At 42.4% G+C, this 20,530-nt stretch overlaps 1 protein-coding gene across 2 annotated transcripts in view; it reads right to left on the reverse strand.

The window, feature by feature from the left end:
* Positions 1–20,530, reverse strand: part of DNAJC6 (DnaJ heat shock protein family (Hsp40) member C6) — a 91,561-nt gene that overhangs the window by 56,828 nt on the left and 14,203 nt on the right. Inside the window, exon 2 of one of the 2 annotated variants that reach the window (XM_037907572.2) lies at positions 12,097–12,256. In XM_037907572.2, the coding sequence (XP_037763500.1) occupies positions 12,097–12,109 (13 nt within the window). In that variant the 5' untranslated portion in view covers positions 12,110–12,256. Of the gene's footprint in view, positions 1–12,096; positions 12,785–20,530 lie in introns of those variants that run through there. The other variant, XM_037907571.2, reaches the window with a different exon arrangement.

Here is a 20,530-nt window from a genome sequence, read left to right on the forward strand (position 1 = left end):
GCAAGTCATTGGTTTACAGCCTTGTTTTGCTTTGGGACCACAAGGAGCTGGGGCAGGAAGCAGCTTCAAGTATGTATTACCAGAGCAGGGGGATAGTTCCAGGGAGTGTGAAGGTGCATTGTAACTAACCAGCCTCATGAGCTGTTTCCTACAGAGGCTCTGGTTTCTCTTGGTGGGGGGGGGGGGAAGCTTTCTCAGTTAACCTGGTAGAAATGCAGAATCACATGCTCCTCTTCCTCCAGGGTCCCCACTGCCTCCTCACTGTGCCCCTTAATGGCATCTGGTCATACAATAAGGCCAGTGGGATTGAGGAGAGGGTCATGAGTCTCACTTAAGGTCCATACTTGCAGTCCTGGAGGGTGCCCGGTCCAGCTCATCATAGCATGGGCATGCGCTAGGTCCTCTCCTGGAGTGATTGTTGAGTCCTTCACTCTCCACTACAAGAGCCACGGGTGTTTCATGTGCAATGGGCTGGAGTCTAGTGAATCCTGTCTCCTCCAGCCTTCATGAAAGGCCCTGTTAGAAGAGTATGTTCCTGCTGATCCGAGCACACACTGATCAGAACCCAGGTGTGTTCCAGAGACCAGAGGCAGCTCTTGGAACATGATCCATGGTCACCTGTCCTGAGCCATAGAGTTCATGGGAGAACTTATCTGAAGTCCTCAGCACAGGTTGCTATACCCCGGCAATGGAAAGCGGGGGGGCGGGTCAAGTCTGAGTCCTTTATGCCTTTGGGTAAGGGTCAGGCAGTATGTAAAGGGATGAATGCATTGTGGGAATAGCCCTGGAGGACTATCGATACCCATGACCTGGTACACACCCACTGGCCATGTCGGCACTGCACTACAGGGCTAATATGGGGCCATGCCACAATAGAGGCATGTACCTACTCAGATCCCTCATGCATGTAGCTTTCGTTCTGTGCGCTATCATTCAGGAACATGCTTCAAGATTTCGGATATGGGCAACAAGGAGGTTATGACACATCAAGGCACGTGTAATGGTGTAAAGTCACAGTGCAGGTGTAGCCTTCCAGGACATGTGCCAAGCTTCTCTCCTCTTCCACACACTTCACACCTTTTATGGTTCCTATTTGTAGAACCTTCCCCCCCCCCACCCCACACACTTCCAAAAAGGGAGATTCACCCATCTCTCATTTTCAAACAAGAGGCATTTCTTTACGTCCTGTGTGAATTATATAGAGTCACAGAAATGCAGGGCTGTAAGGACTTCTGAAGGTCACCCAGTCCATCCCCCCCACAATGAGGTGGGATTAGACTATCCCTGACAAATGTTAGTTTAAAAAACCAGTTAGGGATCACCCAGCCTCCAGGAATGCTGATCACTCAAATGAGGCAGTATTAATAAGCAACTTGCACACCCATCCCTAGCATTTACATCAATTTAAATATTTTGTCCAAATACTGATTTTACTAAACTTGTAACTTCCAGGAAATAAGCTGTCATCATGTTTTGGCTACAACTTTTATCTGGAGTTCTGTACACATCAGGCAGAAACTGCCTCTGGACTTCATATATGTCCCAAATGGTTTCAATGACTGCAAAGGCAAGTTCCTGGACAGTCTACTTTTACAAATAATGTAGCTCCTTTTGGAAAGTTGTTGGGCCTTATTCTCTCCTGTAGGGGCATGAGTGACTTTGCCTGAAAGGGAGAATAGGATGCCTCACAGGGGTGTTGTGCAGATAAATGCATTAAAAGATTGCAAGGCACTTAGATATTAAGGTAATGGGGGCTATGTAAGTAACTAAAATAGAGCTCTTGAATATAGTAACACATGATTCTGTGCATAAGAAGTTGAAGTATTGGCCATGGTGGCCACGTATAAATTGAAAGGTGCAGAGCATTGTTGCAGGTTCTTGCCATGCAGGACAATGCACTGTAACAGAGACTACCAGAGAAATCTTCAATACTTGCAGGAATGAGCTTTGTTTATTATGCAGTCACTGCTAATGTACAGAAAGGCTACGTCCAATCCTAGACAGTACGTCCTAGTGGCTAGTGCAATGGACTGGGAGTCAGGAGACCTGGGTTCTAGTTCTGGCATTGCTAGTGATCTACTAGATTACCTTTAGCAAGTCACTTTCCCTTCTCTCTGCCTCAGTATTCCCACCTGTAAAATGGAGATAATGATACTGACCTCCTTTGTAAGGCACTTGGAAATCTACCAATGAAAAGTGCTACATGTGAATATTCTAGCAATTAAATTTAGCAAATGTAATTTTTCTTCAGTTTCTTTCAATTTCAAGTCATCATCCCCCGCCAGCTCATGTAAACATACAGCATTATAAATTTCATGGATAATCCTTACATTTGTATACTAATTTATAAAACCAACACAAAATGACCATATAAGTAAATTTTTTTTCTGAGTTAAGCCTTAAGGTTTTATAATCAGACTGCCTTCATATAAACTTCATGACATTTTTGAGAACTCTAGGAAATATTACTGCTGTTTCTTCAGAACTTTACAAGTTTTCCTCGTTATCTAAACAATATTCTTTCACAACAACAAGCAGATATATTTTAAGGGAGAAGTACAAAATAGCCCAGTGTTACAAGTACCCTGAGCAAAACATCTGCATTGTGAGCAATTCCCCTCTCCCCCACCCCCATTGGTCAATCAAGTTTATTTATACCGCATGAAAGATTTTCCTTGTTTGTGAAATTTACATTATGATGAGAAAAATGTGCTGGTAGTCAAAGTGATTAAATGCTGAAACTTGTTGAAGCCATGAAACTTGTTTTTAAAGTTTACACTAAAACTAAAACAGAAAAAACAGCATATAAAGCTACTGCCACATCACATGCAAGAAGAATCAGGCCATGCTATTCAGTGTTCAAAACAAAGAGGCTTATGAAATGGAACCTTCTCTTTTAAAAATGCAGAGCACAAAACAAAGCAGACATTGTCTGAGAGATACTCTATCTCATTGCCAGTGATATGGAGATATCTCTCTCCTGACTCAGTCAGGAGTAAGCACCAACACACAAGGTTTTGATTGGTGGGTATGCAAATTTAAAACAGTTAAAGAAATCCTGACTTTACACTGCCAATGGATTTTAGATAATTTTCAGATTATGAATAATTTAAGAACTGTACAACACTAATGTGAACAGCAATTTCATTAGTTTTATTAAGTGTGTTCTTACTGTTACTCATTTTCTTTCAATATTCAGCTTGTTAGTGTGAGAGAGCATTACTTTATGTCACAGAGGAAGCAAGAAGGTCATTTTACTCCTCCATTGCCTATTCCTCATTCTCTAACCACCTTCAGCCATCCATAAACTCTTCGCCATATTCCATATCAGATAGACCTAAAATATAAAACTCTTTCCACTTTTGCTCAAATCTTCCATTGCTAACTTTGTCATTTTTGTCCTTGTTCTAAGTTCAGTCCACTCTAATGCTGTGTACACACTACCTCTTACGTCAGTATAAATTATGTCACTCAGGGATGTGAATAAGCCACTCTCCTGAGCGACATAAGTTACACCGACCTAAGCGCTGGTGTGGACAGCGCTATGTTGGCAGGAGAGCTTCTCCCGCCGACAAAGCTAGTGCCGCTTGTGGGAGCTGGAGTAATTAAGTCGATGAGTGAGCTCTCTCCCATCAGTTTACAGCTCTACACTACCAGCGCTACAGTGGTACAGCTGCACCTGTTCAGCTGTGCTGCTGTAAGCTCTGTAGTGTAGCCATAGCCTAAGATTCCTCTCTGGAGGCTGGTCGTTCAGATTATTCTCGAACAAAGATAAGCAGTGAACCTATTATAATGACATAGGGCAGTCTTGTAGTGGTGGCAGTCTTGTAGTGGTGGCAGTCTGGGACTATTTTCTGCTCAAAGTATGCAGCCCTTGTACATATACAAATACATTATGATACAGTTTTTAGTTACAGGATCACAGAAATTTCTCACTAAAGCATGCACTGTCTGGGTAGCCCTAGGAGCGGTGAAAGGCTGGAGCATGCTCAGTGAAGATGGAATCTTTTAGCAGCAGCAACTCTCTACTGAGCATGTACAAACTAAGATTTTTTTCCGAAGACTTATAAATTGGCCAAATTTGGGCAGACTTTTTACAGGGACAGCAAAAGGCACATCCCTGATACAAAGATCAACCATATTTCAAGTCCCTGCTCCAAAGCATGGGGGTGGTAGAGCTGGTCAAAGAAAAGGGCTCAAGATATTTTTTTTTTTAAAATATGGGCAAAACAATGTTTTCTCCCCTAGCCTTTTTCTTGGCAATAACTGGACCATTTTGCCTTAAATTTTCTTTAAAAAATTCAGATACCCAGCATGGAAATTTCAGCTAAAATTATTAAAGTTTGGCAAAGTTATATGCAACTGAAAACAGGGTCTTATAATGGAAAATGTTGGTCAATCTTAATAAGCACTGATACCAGCCCTATCTGGAATATAGTGACTGAGAACAAAAACTATGAAACTATGAGCTAAATCCATGAATCCTACCAGTAAGCATACAGCATTACTGTGGGTCATTTATACCTTCGCATTCCTACTTAATCAAAACAGAAAGTAAAGTCAACACCAGGTATCGGCAACCTTTGGCACACGGCCCATCAGGGAAATCTGCTGGCAGGCCGGGACGGTTTGTTTACCTGCAGCATCTGCAGGTTCGGCCGATCGCAGCTCCTACTGGCCGCAGTTTGCCATTCCAGGCCAGTGGGGGCTGCGGGAAGCGGCGTGGGCCGAGGGATGTGCTAGCTGCTGCTTATTTTTATCTTATTTGTTAAATAAAACAAATTCCCTACCTTGTATTACCAACATCTTAAATTATTCAAACAGGAACTTTCTCCATTTCACTCAGCTTGGACAATGGAGACAGACCAGTCAGGTCATCTCTTCTTTTCATGTGCTAACATGATGTTGTGGGGCTTGGGCCAAACCCATTTACATGTTACAGAATCAATGGAAGGGGATGTTCAGATCAAAACATGACTTATTTTAATTAAAATCTCCCATTCTAGAGATATTCCATTTTATAATTTATTATATGTGTGTATATATATATATATACACACACACACACACACACCCATCTCTATTTGCCTGAAAGTGCTTTTTTCCCCCCAGATATGCCAGAATATGGGTTTAGTAACTTAATCCTTCAAAAAAAATTTAAGGTATTCTTTCACTATATCAGCATAAGTATCTGGGAAGTTAGAATACAGCCTAAAGGTTTGGTTATTTTTATTGCAAGGAGTTATTTATATTATTGCAAGCCTATGTTTAGACCTACTTTCAATCTTTAAGTACCATCCAAAAAAGGTTTAGGGTTTTTTTTGTTTTGCTTTTTAACTAGAGGTCCAGATTCTGAGCTGGGATAAGTTAGCACAACTGCACTGACTTTACTACACCAGCTGAGGTTCTGATCCAGAATTCCCAATGTTATGCCTTCACCATCATCCTTCACCACCTTCAGTTCCCTGATTACTCTATAATGTATCTACACTTTCCTATGCTTCTAGAGTAATGAAGCTACCTTAAACTTAATGTTGTCAAAATGTGCATCTTAAACAACGTTTTCTTCACAGAACAGAAATAACATACAGTGCCTACCTGGAATAAAAGGAATATATTTTGTACATCTGTCTATATTTCACATGGTCCGTCTCTGGGCACTCCTCCTCCTTCTATGCACAAACAAGTCCCTTTAATCCTACATGACTTGAGAAGACAATATATTATACCTGGCAAACCTAAAACACCAATGCGATGGGCTGGATCACAGAAACCCCCTTGGGGATGCCAACTGATGTGCCAAGATTACTTCTGCCCCTGCTTTCCCTGCCCTGGCAGCTTGGGACTTCAGTGCCCTGCCTGGTTTGAGTCCGATCCACTAGCCTGCTGCAAACCCAGCCCCACGTCTGAACCATGTCCCCTAACAGCTGTAGGCTTAACTGAAAGCAGCTTAAGAAGTGTTCCTATCTTTAACACTCAGCTGCTCAACTCCCAGTGGGGTCCAAACCCCAAATAAATCCATTTTACCCTGTATAAAGCTTATACAGGGTAAACTCAAAAATTGTTCACCCTCTATAACACTGATAGAGAGAGTGAGGCACAGCTGTTCCCCCCCCCCCCCGGTATTAATACATACCGTGGGTTAATTAATAAGTAAAAATGATTTTACTAAATCCTACTTTCTGTATTTAAGTGGTTCCAAGTAGTAACAGACAGAACAAAGTGAATTACCACGAAAAATAAAATAGAACATGCAAGTCTACGTCTAATACAGTAAGAAAACTGAATACAGATAAAAACCTCACCCTTAGAGGACCAGTAAGCTTCCTTTTACAGACTAGTCTCCTTCTAGTCTGGGTCCAGCAATCACTCACACCCCTTGCAGTTACTGTCCTTTGTTCCAGTTTCTTTCAGGTATCCTTGGGGGTGGAGAGGCTCTCTCTTTATCCAGCTCAAGACAAAATGGAGGGGTCTCCCAAGGGTTTAAATAGACTCTCTCTTGTGAGTGGAGACCCCCCTGCTTCCCCCTGTGTAGAATCGCAGCTACAACATGGAGTTTTGGAGTCACATGGGCCAGTCACATGTCCATGCATGACTCAGAACTTACAGGTAGCAGCCATGGTTCACATGCTACCTTGAACGTCCTCAAGTAGACTTTTTATGTGGATTGAAGCATTCCAAGATCCGTTGTTCATTAAGTGCTTCTTGACTGGGCACTTAATTTGCACATTCCTTTCTCAAGAAACTGACCAAATGCTTTACTAAGGCTACTTAAAAATCAAGCAACTACACAGTCAATATTCATAACTTCAAATACAAAAATGATACATGCATACAAATAGGATTAATAGATTCAGTAGATCATAACCTTTACAGAGATATGTTACATGGTATATGTAGCATAAAACATATTCCAATTACGTCATATATACATTCGTAAGTATATTTCCATAAAGCTTTATGGGGTGCACCGTCAAAACCAAAACAAGTGAAAGCCAGAGTTTGATCAAACCCAAACCCATCTATGTCATGAAGTGCTGGTAGTTACATTGGAAACATATAGTCTATCCTAAGTTATGCCCCAATTTCCGGCACTATTTTCTCCTCTGGGTTTTCCTTGTGTAACTGGCACTTTATTAATGTACTATTGACACAGTGAAGAGCATTCTTAAATGTAATACTAAGAAACACTATCAGCAACATAACAGCATCAAAACTATGGGTCCAGTTCACTTCACGGCTAGAGGAACCCAGACTCCAGCACCCTAGTGCACCAGGAGTGCAGGTGGTACAGGCTACTGCTAACACCTGCTCTCCTGAGTGCCCAGGCCCAGCGAGTAAGCCCCTAAGTGGGTATAGCTTGCCTAAGAGGGATCCAGAGTAGGTCAACTAGAAAATGTGCTCATGGAGCCTCCATCAATGAGACTCCTATGGAGCTCCAGACAGATTTTAAAGCTGCCTTTCCCCATTGGAACACCTGCAGGAGAGCAGCAACGATTTCTCCTCAGCCACTGGTGTAAGTCTGGTTTAATAGGAGGGGTTGCTATTTGACTCTGGAAACTTCTTTCAAATGTACTGATACAGCAAAGAGGTGAAGGACCAAATTCCCAGCTGTTACTCCAGTTTTACCAAATGGTTCTTTGGTGGAGTTCCACTAGTGCAGAAGTGACGTGATGCAGTGAAGTATCAGGTCCCCAGTCTTTCAGTACACCCAAAGACATGCGGGACAGAGGTGCAGTAACAACTGCCTCAACCAAACATGCCAAGTCATTGCATTTTTGGCATCTTGTATTCTGAACAGTCCAAAGATGCCTGACAACTTAAAGCTACACCCAGTGATCACTTTGCTTACCACCCAAATACAGCCAACTCCGTGACAGAAATATGGCAACTGTTCCAGAACAGCATACCAACACTAACACTAAACATAATTTAAGATGGGAAGTGAAGAATATTGTATCCTGTTGAAAAGCCAGGGAAAAGTCATGTGGGTAGAAAGTAAATGAGTTATAATTTGGCCAGAAGACTCCATCATGGATTATATATTGTGTATTCTGAATGTACAATATGTAATCCATATTAAAAAAAAATCAGGAATCACTTTCTCTCATCCAAAAAAAAGCATAGCACAATTTTCCTTAACACCGTGATAAGGCATTGGTTTAGAGAGAAAAGTACTACCCACTGAATCAACATCACTTCTTGCAGCATTTAGGTGTTTGGGATTGGCTATCGGCTACACTGGCCTGTACACTGGCTTGTTCTGACACTAACCATCTTGTGACACTGCACCACAACTGTTTTATACAAATTACCAAGAAAAGAGATTATCTTGACACTTTTGCTGTGTGTTCCCTTTGATAGGATAGCTCAGTGGTTTGAGCATTGGCCTGCTAAACCCAGGGTTGTGAGTTCAATCCTTGAGGGGGCCATTTAGGGATCTGGGGCAAAAATTGGGGATTGGTCCTGCTTTGAGCAGGGGGTTGGACTAGATGACCTCCTGAGGTCCCTTCTACCCCGATATTCTATGATTAACCAGTTTTACTAGGTTAGGTTTACTGTTTGTCTTGTAGGACTATCTAATTTCACCCACCTACCCATCCAAATTTGTACAGCTTTAAAAACAAATTATGTCCTTACATTCATGAGCAACTTCCCAGTGGAAGTCGATGGGAACCACATGCACACCTGTGAGGTCGTTTCAGCTCTTAAAACTTGTTTTATTCTGCCGATTAGCTAAATTATATATGTATGTATTTACTGTAGACTACAACTGACAAAATCTCTCATTTGTCAGCATAAAAAGTTTAATTGGAAAGACCAAGTGGAGGAAATGGACATCAAGTTTTAAGCAGAATATCACAGTTGATCCAGTATTCCTGATCTTGTTGAGAATACTCCATTAATCCAAAAATGGTCTCATTTTTAGCAGATACAAGTCACTATCAAGAATCTCATAAGCCAATTTCAATAGCATATAAACAGAATATTCTTGTTGCACTGTCTGGATACACTGTTGCTTGCATCAAATGGATATTATTAATCATGCTAATTACAGCAGTGCTCATGGGCCAACCAAGAATGGGGTCCTAATGTGCTAGGTGCTGTACAGAGTAGTAGATGACCCTTGCCCTGAAGCACTTACAGTCTAACTAGACAAGACAGACACAAGGTGGGGGGGAAGAGGCATAACACACAAGCAGAGTGAACAATGTGATGGCACCAAACTGCATGTTCTATGATTTGTTGGGAGGGATGGGGGTTTAGGCCAGTGGGGATCATCTAAAGGGGGAGGAAGGAAGAATGAGGGGTGGACAGGACAGATGAGAAGAGGACAAGAGAGGCAGGTGTGGAATAAAGGTGTGGTGAAGAGACTGTAGGAGAGGAAGAGGGTTGGAGCACTCAACAAATCAATCAGCACAGGGCAGAGAAAGTCCAGTGAAACCTGTAAAAAGTTCTCTGAATGTCCAAAAGATGGAGTGTCTGGCTGGTTCCTCTCTGCAGTTTTTCCCCCAAGACTCCTTTGTGGTGTAGAGCATGAGGAGAGGTGGGCAAACAGACCCGCCCAAGAGGGCTGGGCAAAGTAACAACAGCAAAAGATACTCCCAGTGAGAACTGCTGACTGAACAGAAGGAAGTGCAAAAGGCTAATCAGATTTCTCAACCATTAAAATTGAATACAACACAAGTGTAATGCCGAAGTGTTGGAGAAGTCCTGGAAATAGCCCTTCATCATTCAATGTATTTTGAGCATGCACACTCTAGAAGTTCATAATAGGAGTTATACAGTTAACCACACAGGGATTCCTGATATTTACCAGTAGAACTTTTGATATGGCTGAAAATTGCATGAATACCTTTATATAGAAAAATACTATGTAACCACCACGAACACTTGTTTTTACTGAGAGAGGAAGTGGTGAAAACTGAACAAATAGCAGAGCAATTGCAAGAACACTCAAGTAACATACAAGCTAACATTAAGCAAAGGTCACCATCTGACATTTACTATACACTAAAAAGAAAAGGAGTACTTGTGGCACCTTAGAGACTAACAAGTTTATTTGAGCATAAGCTTTCGTGAGCTACAGCTCCGATGCATCCGATGAAGTGAGCTGTAGCTCACGAAAGCTTATGCTCAAATAAACTTGTTAGTCTCTAAGGTGCCACAAGTACTCCTTTTTTTTTTGCGAATACAGACTAACACGGCTGCTGTTCTGAAACCTTACTATACACTATTTGCCAGACCTGGCTAGATATAAATATTATCATCTGCCACACTTAGTTCCTCTATTTCCATTATTCTAATCAACTCCAAGACCAATTGCTTTAATAGTATGTCAAAAATACAATATATATTAAGTAGACCATAGCCTCCAAGTGTCTCGATGGGTGCCAATATGAGAACCTAGACAGCTGAACTTAGCAACCTACTGTGAATAAGCATCAGCTGACATACTGAGTCTAGCAAGCAAGTCTAGCACCGACATCACGCTATTAACTTAAAGTAGATTTCTAAGTTCTCTCAGAGTGAGAGGCGGTTGGTTATAAACTAGAAAGACATGATTCATTTACAAAAACCCTACATAACCTGAACTTTCCCCATATGTTCACAAACGTAACTATTTCTCTGTATGGTACTTCTTATGCCATGAATTCTTTTCCGCAAGGAAGAAATTTTAACGTTAAATTATTTTCGTTACTTGTAGTGTCAGACTTAGTTTGACAGGTGTGCCTTGGGACTGAACTTCCCATCCAAAGAATAAAGTATTCAAGGAGACTGTGGCAGTGCAAACTTCCCTATATCATCCTCTAAGAGTGCGTAGACATCAAATTGGACCCCTAGAGCTCAAAAGGGTACTTCTATGACTACTCAATATACGTTTCCCTCTAAAGTTCTCTGAAAAGACTCTGGGTAGTAATTGTGATGTGACCACATGGCCCACTAGGAACTGGACTGAAACCAATCCATTTTGCAAACACTGAAAGGCCATCAGATAACTATGTTCAAATCACTAGTGACTCAGGCAAATTTGAATATGTGACCTAGAGGTGAAGGGCTCTATATCCTATTAGGAATCACATGGGCCATCTGGTCCCTCCACTGCAAGATTTCACACACACACGCACAGTGTTCGTACAGCATGCATCAAAATTTAATTATATGAGTTGTTTTTAGAACAAAATGATTCCCAAATGACTTCACAAGAAATCAATAGACTATATTCAGGATTTCTCCCCCTTTTATTTATTCCCATTTACAATGGTTTCACAACAGCTTTTCTTCTCTTTGGGGGAAATGACAAAGAAATCAGTTGCAATCATAGTCATTTGCTTTTAATTTTACACTATCAAGAAGTGTTTCTGATTTCCAGCTCTGGTGAAATTGCATTGAATCTATGAATGACCTGACCACCACCCAAAGCACCTAGGTTGTTACTGCTCTTATGAAAGCTCTTAGGCCGGACAAAGGACTTCTGTTGTCACTTACCATACAGGCTCATGATCATGGTGCCTTATAAAGGCAACTCCACCACTGTTTAGTTAATCGATGCTTACAACACAGCACAAGCATCTTCAGGATAGTTGTTTCCTATTCAGTATATCTAGCTGCACAACAGCACAATGCATTTCTCATTTAGATAATGAGCTCCCTTCTGCTCTCCTAAACATGCTCATTTCGAAAGATTTACCATGCCTGGGAAATGCACAGACTGCATTCTGATGACGGTACATTTTCTTGCTATGGTTTTCAAAAACGTCCTGCCATAAGAAGTGTCAGCAACCCCCCCCCCAGGAACAATACATCAGCCCCCCTCGTCCATTAGCAGGGCAGAGCAGCGGCACCTGGGCTGTGTTGATTCATTGGCTAGTAACGAAGAGCTCTTTAAATTTGCAGGACCCTGCCATCTCAGGTGTCCTCTCCCTAGACACCGGTGAGGATCACATCCAGTGCAGCCGGACGCCCCGTCCCTGCCAGCGCCTGGCTGGGCCAGCTCAGTCAGCCCCAGCGGGGCGCAGGAAGGTGGGCCTGTACCACGGTCCCCGTCCCCGGTCAGCCCTGGGGGCGGGACGCGGGAGAAGAGAGGCCCCTTACCTGAGCTGTCCATGGTGCTGCTGCCGCCGTCCAGATGCTGCGGCTGCTGTCGGGCCGGGCTCCGGGCTGCGGCCAGCACGGCCGGGATCACCCCTTGCTTGCTGCCGCCGCCGGCTCTCTCCTTGCTGCCCCCGCTGAAGTCACCGTTGCTCTCCACCAGCTGCAAAGATTCGTACCCGTCATTGCTGGGCTTTTTGCGGTAGCTCCCGAGCAGGCTCATGGGCGAGTCGGCGGCGGGGAGGCTCCGCGGGCAGGGGCGGGAAACCGCGCGCGCGCCCTCGCCTTCCCCGGGGTGGGGTGGGGGGAGCGGGGCCCCAGCGGGGCGCTGTGTGCTGGGCGTGGGCCGCCGGCTCGGCTCCGCTCCCCCGGCTCGGCACAGGGACTCCACCGGCGCGGCCTTGGCACAGCGCTCCCCGGCGGCCGCCACAGCCCGGCGCTGGGTCCTCGCAGGCTCGGCTCCCCTGGCCGGGAGCCAGCTCCTGTCTGGAGCCCGGGCTCGGGCGCAATCCAGCTCCAGGGGGCGTCTGGCGCGGGCCGCGCCCTGCCTCTCGCGGCCTGGGCTGCGCCGCACCGACAGAGAGGGGCGGGGCACGCGTGGCAGCGGCCCCCGCCCGGCAGGGCAGGGGAGTGAGTGGGCCGCTCTGCGTGAGGGTGAAAAGGCCCAATGGCGGCCTGGCTCAGGCTGCGGCTAACAAAGCCTCTTAAGCGCCCAACCCCTTTTTAAAGGGTTTGACGGGCGTGATTTCAGTCTTAGGCCAGAGGCCTCGCTGCCTCTGTTTGAAAATTCTGTCTCACCTGTGTGTAACCCCGCCCCCCCCATATATTATGTTATCTACACACACCCTATGTGTTATCTACACACGCACAGCCTATATTATCTACATACACACCCCACACCCTATGTATTATCTACTCATGTCTTCTCCGCTCTTTATTCTGAACCCAGTTTTCTCTTAGCCGTCAAGGAGTTTAAAAAGAAAAAAAAATCGAGAAAGTCTTTCTGATTTGGAGCCATAATTCACCTAACCTAACCATACCATGGACTGTAAAACCGCAGACAAACTGCTGTCACTGGTACTGCTGGGACACTTGGACCAAACCCCCTCAAACAAATTACACCGGACAATTCTGTCAATGTCACCTTTCTCGCCATAGGGCTTAGACTAAATTGATAGTGGTAGAAACAGAAGAATGGCCACACTGGGTCAGACCAAAAGTCCATCTCGCCCAATATCCTGTCTTCTGACAGTGGCCAATGCCAGGTGCCCCAGAGGGAATGAACAGAGCAGGTAATCATCAAGTGATTCATCCCCTGTCACCCATTCCTAGCTTCTGGCAAACACAGGCTAGGAACATCATCACTGCCCATCCTGGCTAATAGCCATTGATTGACCTATCCTCCATGAACTTATCTAGTTCTTTTTTGAATCCTGTTATAGTCTTGGCCTTCACAACATCCTCTGGCAAGGAGTTTCGTAGGTTGACTATGTGTTGTGTGGAAAAAATACTTCCTTTTGTTTGTTTTAAACCTGCTGCCTATTCATTTCATTTGGTGGCCCCTAATTCTTGTGTTCTGAGAAGGAGTAAATAACACTTCCTTATTTACTTTCTCCACACCAGTCATGATTTTATAGACCTCTATCATATCCCCTCTTAGGCATCTCTTTTCGAAGCTGAAAAGTCCCAGTCTTATTAATCTCTTCTCAAATGGCAGTCGTTCCATACCCGTAATCATTTTTGTTGTCCTTTTCTGAAACTTTTCCAATTCCAATCTATCATTTTTGAGATGGGGCAACCACATCTGCAAGCAGTATTCAAGATGTGGGTTTACTATGGATTTATATAGAGGCAATATGATATTTTCTGTCTTATTATCTATCCCTTTCTTAATGATTCCCAACATTCTGTTAGCTTTTTTGACTGCCGCTGCACATTGAGCAGATGTTTTCAGAGAAAGCAGATGTTTTCAGAGACAAAAACAATTTTTTAAAATGCTGGCTCTCTCCCCGTTCCTCTTCTCTCCACTCCCAAATAAATTTTAGGAGCGTTTGCTTTGTTTGTGAAAGGTGCTTATTTGATAGCCCTGGATCATGAAATCCCAAATCCCTGAGTTTATTCTCTGAATGTTGACTATGCCACTATCCTGAATATGTGCTTTAGCCCAGTTCTAGGGTTACCATAGTGCAGGTGCCCCTGTGCTGAGACTGCCAAACAGGATCGGAAGGATGGCATAGTGTTGGCATGCTGGACTGGGGCTGGACTACACCCAAATCACTGCAGCTGTGCCACTGTAGCGCTGCTCGTTCAGACGCTCTCTGCCAACAGCAGAGAGCTCTCCCATTGGCAAACTAAATCCACTTCTGCAAGTGGTGGTAGCTATGTCAATGGGAGAAGCTCTCCCGCTGATATAGTGCTGTACACACCGGCACTTAGGTCGATGTAATTTACGTGACTGGGGGTGGCTTTTTTACATCCCTGAGCAAAACAAGTTATACCAACATAAGTGCTGGTGTGTAGAAGACCTGGGACTCAGAAGACCTGTGTTCAGTTCTTGGTTCAGATACAGACTTCTGGTGTGATCCTGGGCAAATCACTTAATCTCTCCTCCCCATCTGTAAAAAATGGGTACATTTCCCTACTTCACAGGGGTGTTGTCTGAATATAATCCATTAACGATTGTGATGTGCTCAGATACTAACTACAGTGCTGAAGCCTATGTGAGTATCTAGATGCAGAGATCGCCAGCCCATACTAGATTAGAATGGGTGGCATCAAGTTGAAATGTTTGGTTTTTATCATGAATTACTAGCCTATCTTCTGTTTGCTCAGTCCAATTGATTTTTAGACATTTGTATAGGTGGATTTCTCACTGTATAATGCAGAAGAATGTCCTTGAACAATACAATAGTCACATGTTGCTCTGCATTTATATTTTAAGCACCCTAGGTAGTTTACATTTTAGTCATTTTCATTTGTAGTGATCTAGGAGTGTCAAATCTGACACACGGAATATAAAAAAAAAAGTTTATCCACCATGAAGCTTGCACAGCCCAACAAAGCAACCAAGCAATCTTATTGCTATACATGTGTGTCCTCCCCACATCCTGCCCTACTTGTTGTTTCATCACCTTTTGGACATAGCAAATCAAATTGTGTTTTCCTGTAAAGCAGTAGTCATGAAAGCAGTAATGCCAAGAAGAAATTCTATTGCAATTTCCACAATTTGAGGTATTAAAGACACTTGGCTTTCAACCTTATGCTTAACACTCCAGGAGAGGGGGCAGCTGGTACAATCATAACTTGTCATTCTACTATTGATTATATAACTCCTCAAATTCTATATTGCTGGGTAGAGAAGATTCTAGGCCACAGATGCACCTATGCAAGGAGAACCCACAAGTTTGAAAGTGACAAAATAAAGGACACCATCTCCAAAGATGTAATTTGGAATAAAAATCAAGACTAATTCTGCAGAAGGTTTGTATAAGTTCTTCCCCTTCATTATATTGTGTTAAAATACTGTATGAAGTAAAATGCAGAGAGCAAATCTTGCCAATATGCTTCATGTGAGAAATATGATGACAAGAAACCAACCTGAATATCCAGTAGAGAAAAACTCATGTATTTTTTTCAATTAATCTTGACTGGATCCTTACAGTGCTGAGAGACACACTTCACATTAGGCAGCCAGTAAATCCTGAATGATTCCTACACTGCCCTTATGCAAGCTGTGAAATTTGTACAATCAGTCAAAGTGAATTTATTTCTGTTTTCTTTATTCAAAAATACCAAACTGGTGTCCCTGCTCAAAGTGCGACTATTCAATTTTTGCAGTGTTTTCTGAAAGATTTCATGGTCCTGTTAGTCCTTGAGTAAAGCCTAGCCCAAGTTGGAGTGGAATAGCCATAGTACTAGCTGCCCCACTCTAAGTGGCGGGACATCTGCCTTGTTTAAGCAAACTGTTCCCTAGTGCACTTACTGATCTGTTTTCTGTTATCTTTGTCCAGTCGTAGCACAAGAACATCAGTAAAGGTGGAGCCAGACCCTAAATCTTAACTCATCCTGGGCAAGTAAATACTGAGAATCTCTACTGGACACTCCAATACACAGCCTTTCCTGTTATAAAGTGCAGTGGGAACCTTACTTTGAAGTCATTTTTCATTAAACTGTTTCATTGCAAGAAGAGGTTCACTGTAACTGGAATTGTAACTTACACTTCACTTTGCACTGAAACAATTTGATATTTGCATTATACTTCATTAGAAATGGAGTTTCCCTATATTCAAGTTTGTTATCAGGTTCCATTGAAATCTGAAGCACATGTTTTTCTGGCCCAAAATTTACATTTCCAGTATTTTACAGGCATGTTGCACTTATATTAGACAAAGCTTAATCCATGATTCTTCTATCAGTTCTTTCCTTCACATTTTGTAAATGAGGATGGGGAATCCACAGAGGGATCCATCCTTCATGCATGGATCCTCCCCTTTTATTAATTATTATTATGGATTTCTTTTATTACCGTAGAGCCTAGGAACCCTAGTCGTGGAACAGGATCCCATTGTGCTAGGCACTGTACAAACACAGAACAAAAAGACAGTCCCTTCCCCAAAGAGCTTGCAGTCACTGATGGTGCCACCTTTAGTTCCATTACTTTTCTGCAAAGGCCCCTTCACAGGGTGGGATTTGACCAGGGTGATGGTGGCCCCATGTTTGGTGAGGCCTGAACACAGAGATATGCATCATGCCCTGTGGACAGCTTAATGAAGAGATAGTGCTGCAGTCTAGGGCCATATAATTTTTTTCCCCAGAGATCCCCTATAAGACGGAGTGCAGAAGGAGCAGCCATAACTGGTCATTGGTATCATAGTTCCAAGGGAAAAGCAGAAGGATATTTGTCCTTCCTTGAGGTCTATGTAAGATCAAGAGTACCATATAAGACTTAAGTATAATTATCTACATCATGCAGAATTTCCAAAAAGCATAGCACAAGAGAAACACAGCACGCTAGGGAAGCTCATTAAAAGTGTCAGGATTTATTGAACAAGAGCTAGTGATATTAAAAATTTGAGATAGACGGTATATTCATGTCTGAACACAAACGTCATAAGGTGCCATAAATAGTATGGGAGTTGGTAGCAACCTACGGAGGCAGCATCTCCAGTGGCTAGGACATTGGACTGAGAGTCATAATAAATGGCCTCTATTCCCTGCTCTGTCGCTGACCTGCTGTGTGGCCTTGGGCAAGTCAATTCACCTTTATGTGCCTCCAATTCTTTGTCTTATCAACTGCAAGCTCGTTAGAGCAGAGACTTATGTGTTGCATGAGAACGGCTATACTGGGTCAGACCAATGTCCATCTAGCCCAGTATCCTGTCTTCCGACAGTGGCCGGTGCTAGAGGCTTCAAAGGGAATGAACAGAACAGAGCAGTTACCAAGTGATCCATCCCCTGTCATCCAGTCCCAGCCTCTGGCAGTCAGAGACGTAAGGTATGTCTACACTGCAGTTAGACACCCGTGGCTGGCCCAGGCCAGCCAACTCAGGCTCGTGCGGCTCAGGATATGGGGCTGTTTTATTTCAGTGTAGACTTGGGCTACAGACTTGGGCTTGGGCAGCAGACCAAGCTCTGGGTCCATCCCACCTCTCAGGGTCCTAGAGACCAAGCTCCCACCCAAACCTGAACATTTACACCGCAATTAAATAGTCCTGTAGCCTGAACCCCACAAGCCTGAGTCAGCTGGCACGGGCCAGCCATAGATTTCTAATTGCGGTGTAGACATACTCTTAGGTATACCCAAAGCATGGGGTTGCATCCCTGACCATCTTGGCTAATAGCCGTTGATGAACTTATCCATCATGAACTTATCTAATTCTTTCTTTAACTCAGTTATAGTTTTAGCCTTCTCAACATCCCCTAGCAATGAGTTCCACACACTGACTGTGCATTGTGTGAATAAGTACTTCCTTATGTTTGTTTTAAATCGGGTGACCCCTGGTTTTTGTGTTATGTGTTTACACAGTGCCTCGGACAATGAGGCCAAATCTCCACTTGAAGCTTTAGGCAATAGAACTAAGTGGTGTGCTCTCAATTCTTCACTGATATAGTTAAGCTGTGCAGTGCTAAGAAAAGTATGACTCAATTTAATGAAGGTACAAGTATAACTTGAAAGTTAGTTTGATATCTTAAACGATTCCTTTACAAAGTAAATTTTATCTATAGAAAATATGTATCAGCTCAAAAGTTATTCCAGTGTGAACAGTGCTGACATATCTCATTGCATAAAGGCTTCCACAGACCAGATGTTCCTGAAGCGAGTACATGAACTGTAACTGACTCCTTTCAGAGATGTACATAGGTGGAAAAATAGTGGTGTGTTTTGAATTGTTGGACACATAAGAGTGATAGATGTGCTATTTTATAGGATGCCAGCTCCAGTTCTTTAAAAAAAAAAATCTTTTTACAGAGTAAAACAATTAAATGCACCCCCAAATCTTTTTTTCTTATTTCACTAAACGTTTGCCCCAACTTTTTAACTCATCTTTCTCAAATATGTAAACATCTTCAGCTATGTAGCTCTTTTATTTTATTTAAAGTGATTTAGTAATGTATTATACCACCATGGATTCAGCTCTGCTGGCTACAATTTCAAGCTCTACAGAGTGAACTTCATTTCTTCTACTTGCTTCAGATTTAGAGCCTCTAGCATCACATAGAGCCAAGGATAGTGACCACACATATATGCACAAGTACAAGGTCTAGTCTGTTTTACAAGTTCTATTAAAGTCACAATTAAAGTTATGATTACCTATGCATATAAAGACCTATGCTCAAGTTACAAATATAGTCATGCTCACATCCTTAATGATATTCTTAGAGTCTGATGGATGCCTTGCCAATTGATCATCAGTAGAGGGATGGTTCCTGCTGGAGTTTTCCCATAAGGAACTCATTTTACCCAATCTGGTTGCCCTCTTTTTATCTTGTGTTTCTGACTACACCCAACACTCTGCACATGCACATGAAGGTGTCCATCCTCTTTTTCCTCATTTGTATTGTGTTCCCCAAGAATATTGTGTACCCCATTTTTAATAGGTTGTTTGTAGTCCCTTTTATTCTCATTACCATCAACACACAAAGTGCACTCTGTGGTTAGGGCCTGTGTTAGAAAAAATGTGCCTCTAGGGCATTTTGGGATCTAAAATTTATCTTACAGCTAATTTTTCCCAATACCACCCATTGGTACATCTGTTCCCGTAATTTTGCAGCATAGGGTCATTCTTTGGTCACTTACTTATGTCAAGCATTTCTTATGCCTATGGCCTAGTATGGTTAAGTTAAAATCTTACAGGCCTCAGCATGTAAGCCTTGCATTTTAGCCCTTCATACTTAGATACCTAATACATACTTATCCCTTCTAACTACTAATTAATCCAATAGTTCTATAATCCTACAATTTAACTTTATTTAACATACAATGATTATGTATAACCTGACATTAGTTAATCAACATCACACAATAAATGAATGATAAAATGAAGTAATTGGCTACTGCTAATAACATTCCTCTTTGACTTGTCTTTAGCTAAAAGCCAGCGTTTGGAAGAACTTAGTTAACGATGCTATGTAATTTCCTTCCATCTTGCCTAAAAATAGGATATTTCCCATATACTTAACTAGTAACATTGATCATGAACAATGCATGTAAGTATCTCTCATCATAGTATAACAGCTACATGGCTAACCAAATATCCTAATGTCTGACAAACAGGTCGCTCTGTCTGGTTATAGAGGTGAGGGCTGTGAGCTACGCCTGAGGAGAACTGATTAAAGTCTATGGCAACTCTAAATAAGGCTCGCTAATTTCATATCTGAATATTTCACTGGACTCTATCCCCGTTAAATATATAAAAAATTGCCTGTATCAGTACAGTATTTACATAGGATATTCATTCCCTTTTATTAGTCTATTCTGTAATGTACAAGAAAGTTTTCCTGAAAGTGTAACTCATTTGTATTCTCAATTAGTCAATTAAATTGGCTCTAAATGCTGTTTAAGATATGTTTTTGTTTCTTTCATCAATGTAGTTCAGAACAATACTACACATGCAATAAGGAACTGAGAAGCAGAACAAAGCCAACTTTACCCTAGCTACAAAAATTTATGGTTGAAGTTTGCAACTAACTTTTATATTTAGAAAAGACTGTTGAACAAAAGGTGTGTAATTTAAGGAAAATAATTTTGCATCCTAAATCATGTTGCTTTGATTACTACATTCAATTCCTTTGAAAAGTATATATTATTCATTATTCTGTTTTACCGTAGTGAAACCAAGTTAGTGAACTTTTGGGGGCACTGTTGAAATATTCACATATTTCAACACATATTGGGCTAGTCTCCAAATGTTGTTCTATGCATTAAGGGCCTGATCCT

Source organism: Chelonia mydas, chromosome 8 (genome assembly GCF_015237465.2).
Source record: "Chelonia mydas isolate rCheMyd1 chromosome 8, rCheMyd1.pri.v2, whole genome shotgun sequence".
NCBI classification, from domain to species: domain Eukaryota; kingdom Metazoa; phylum Chordata; order Testudines; family Cheloniidae; genus Chelonia; species Chelonia mydas.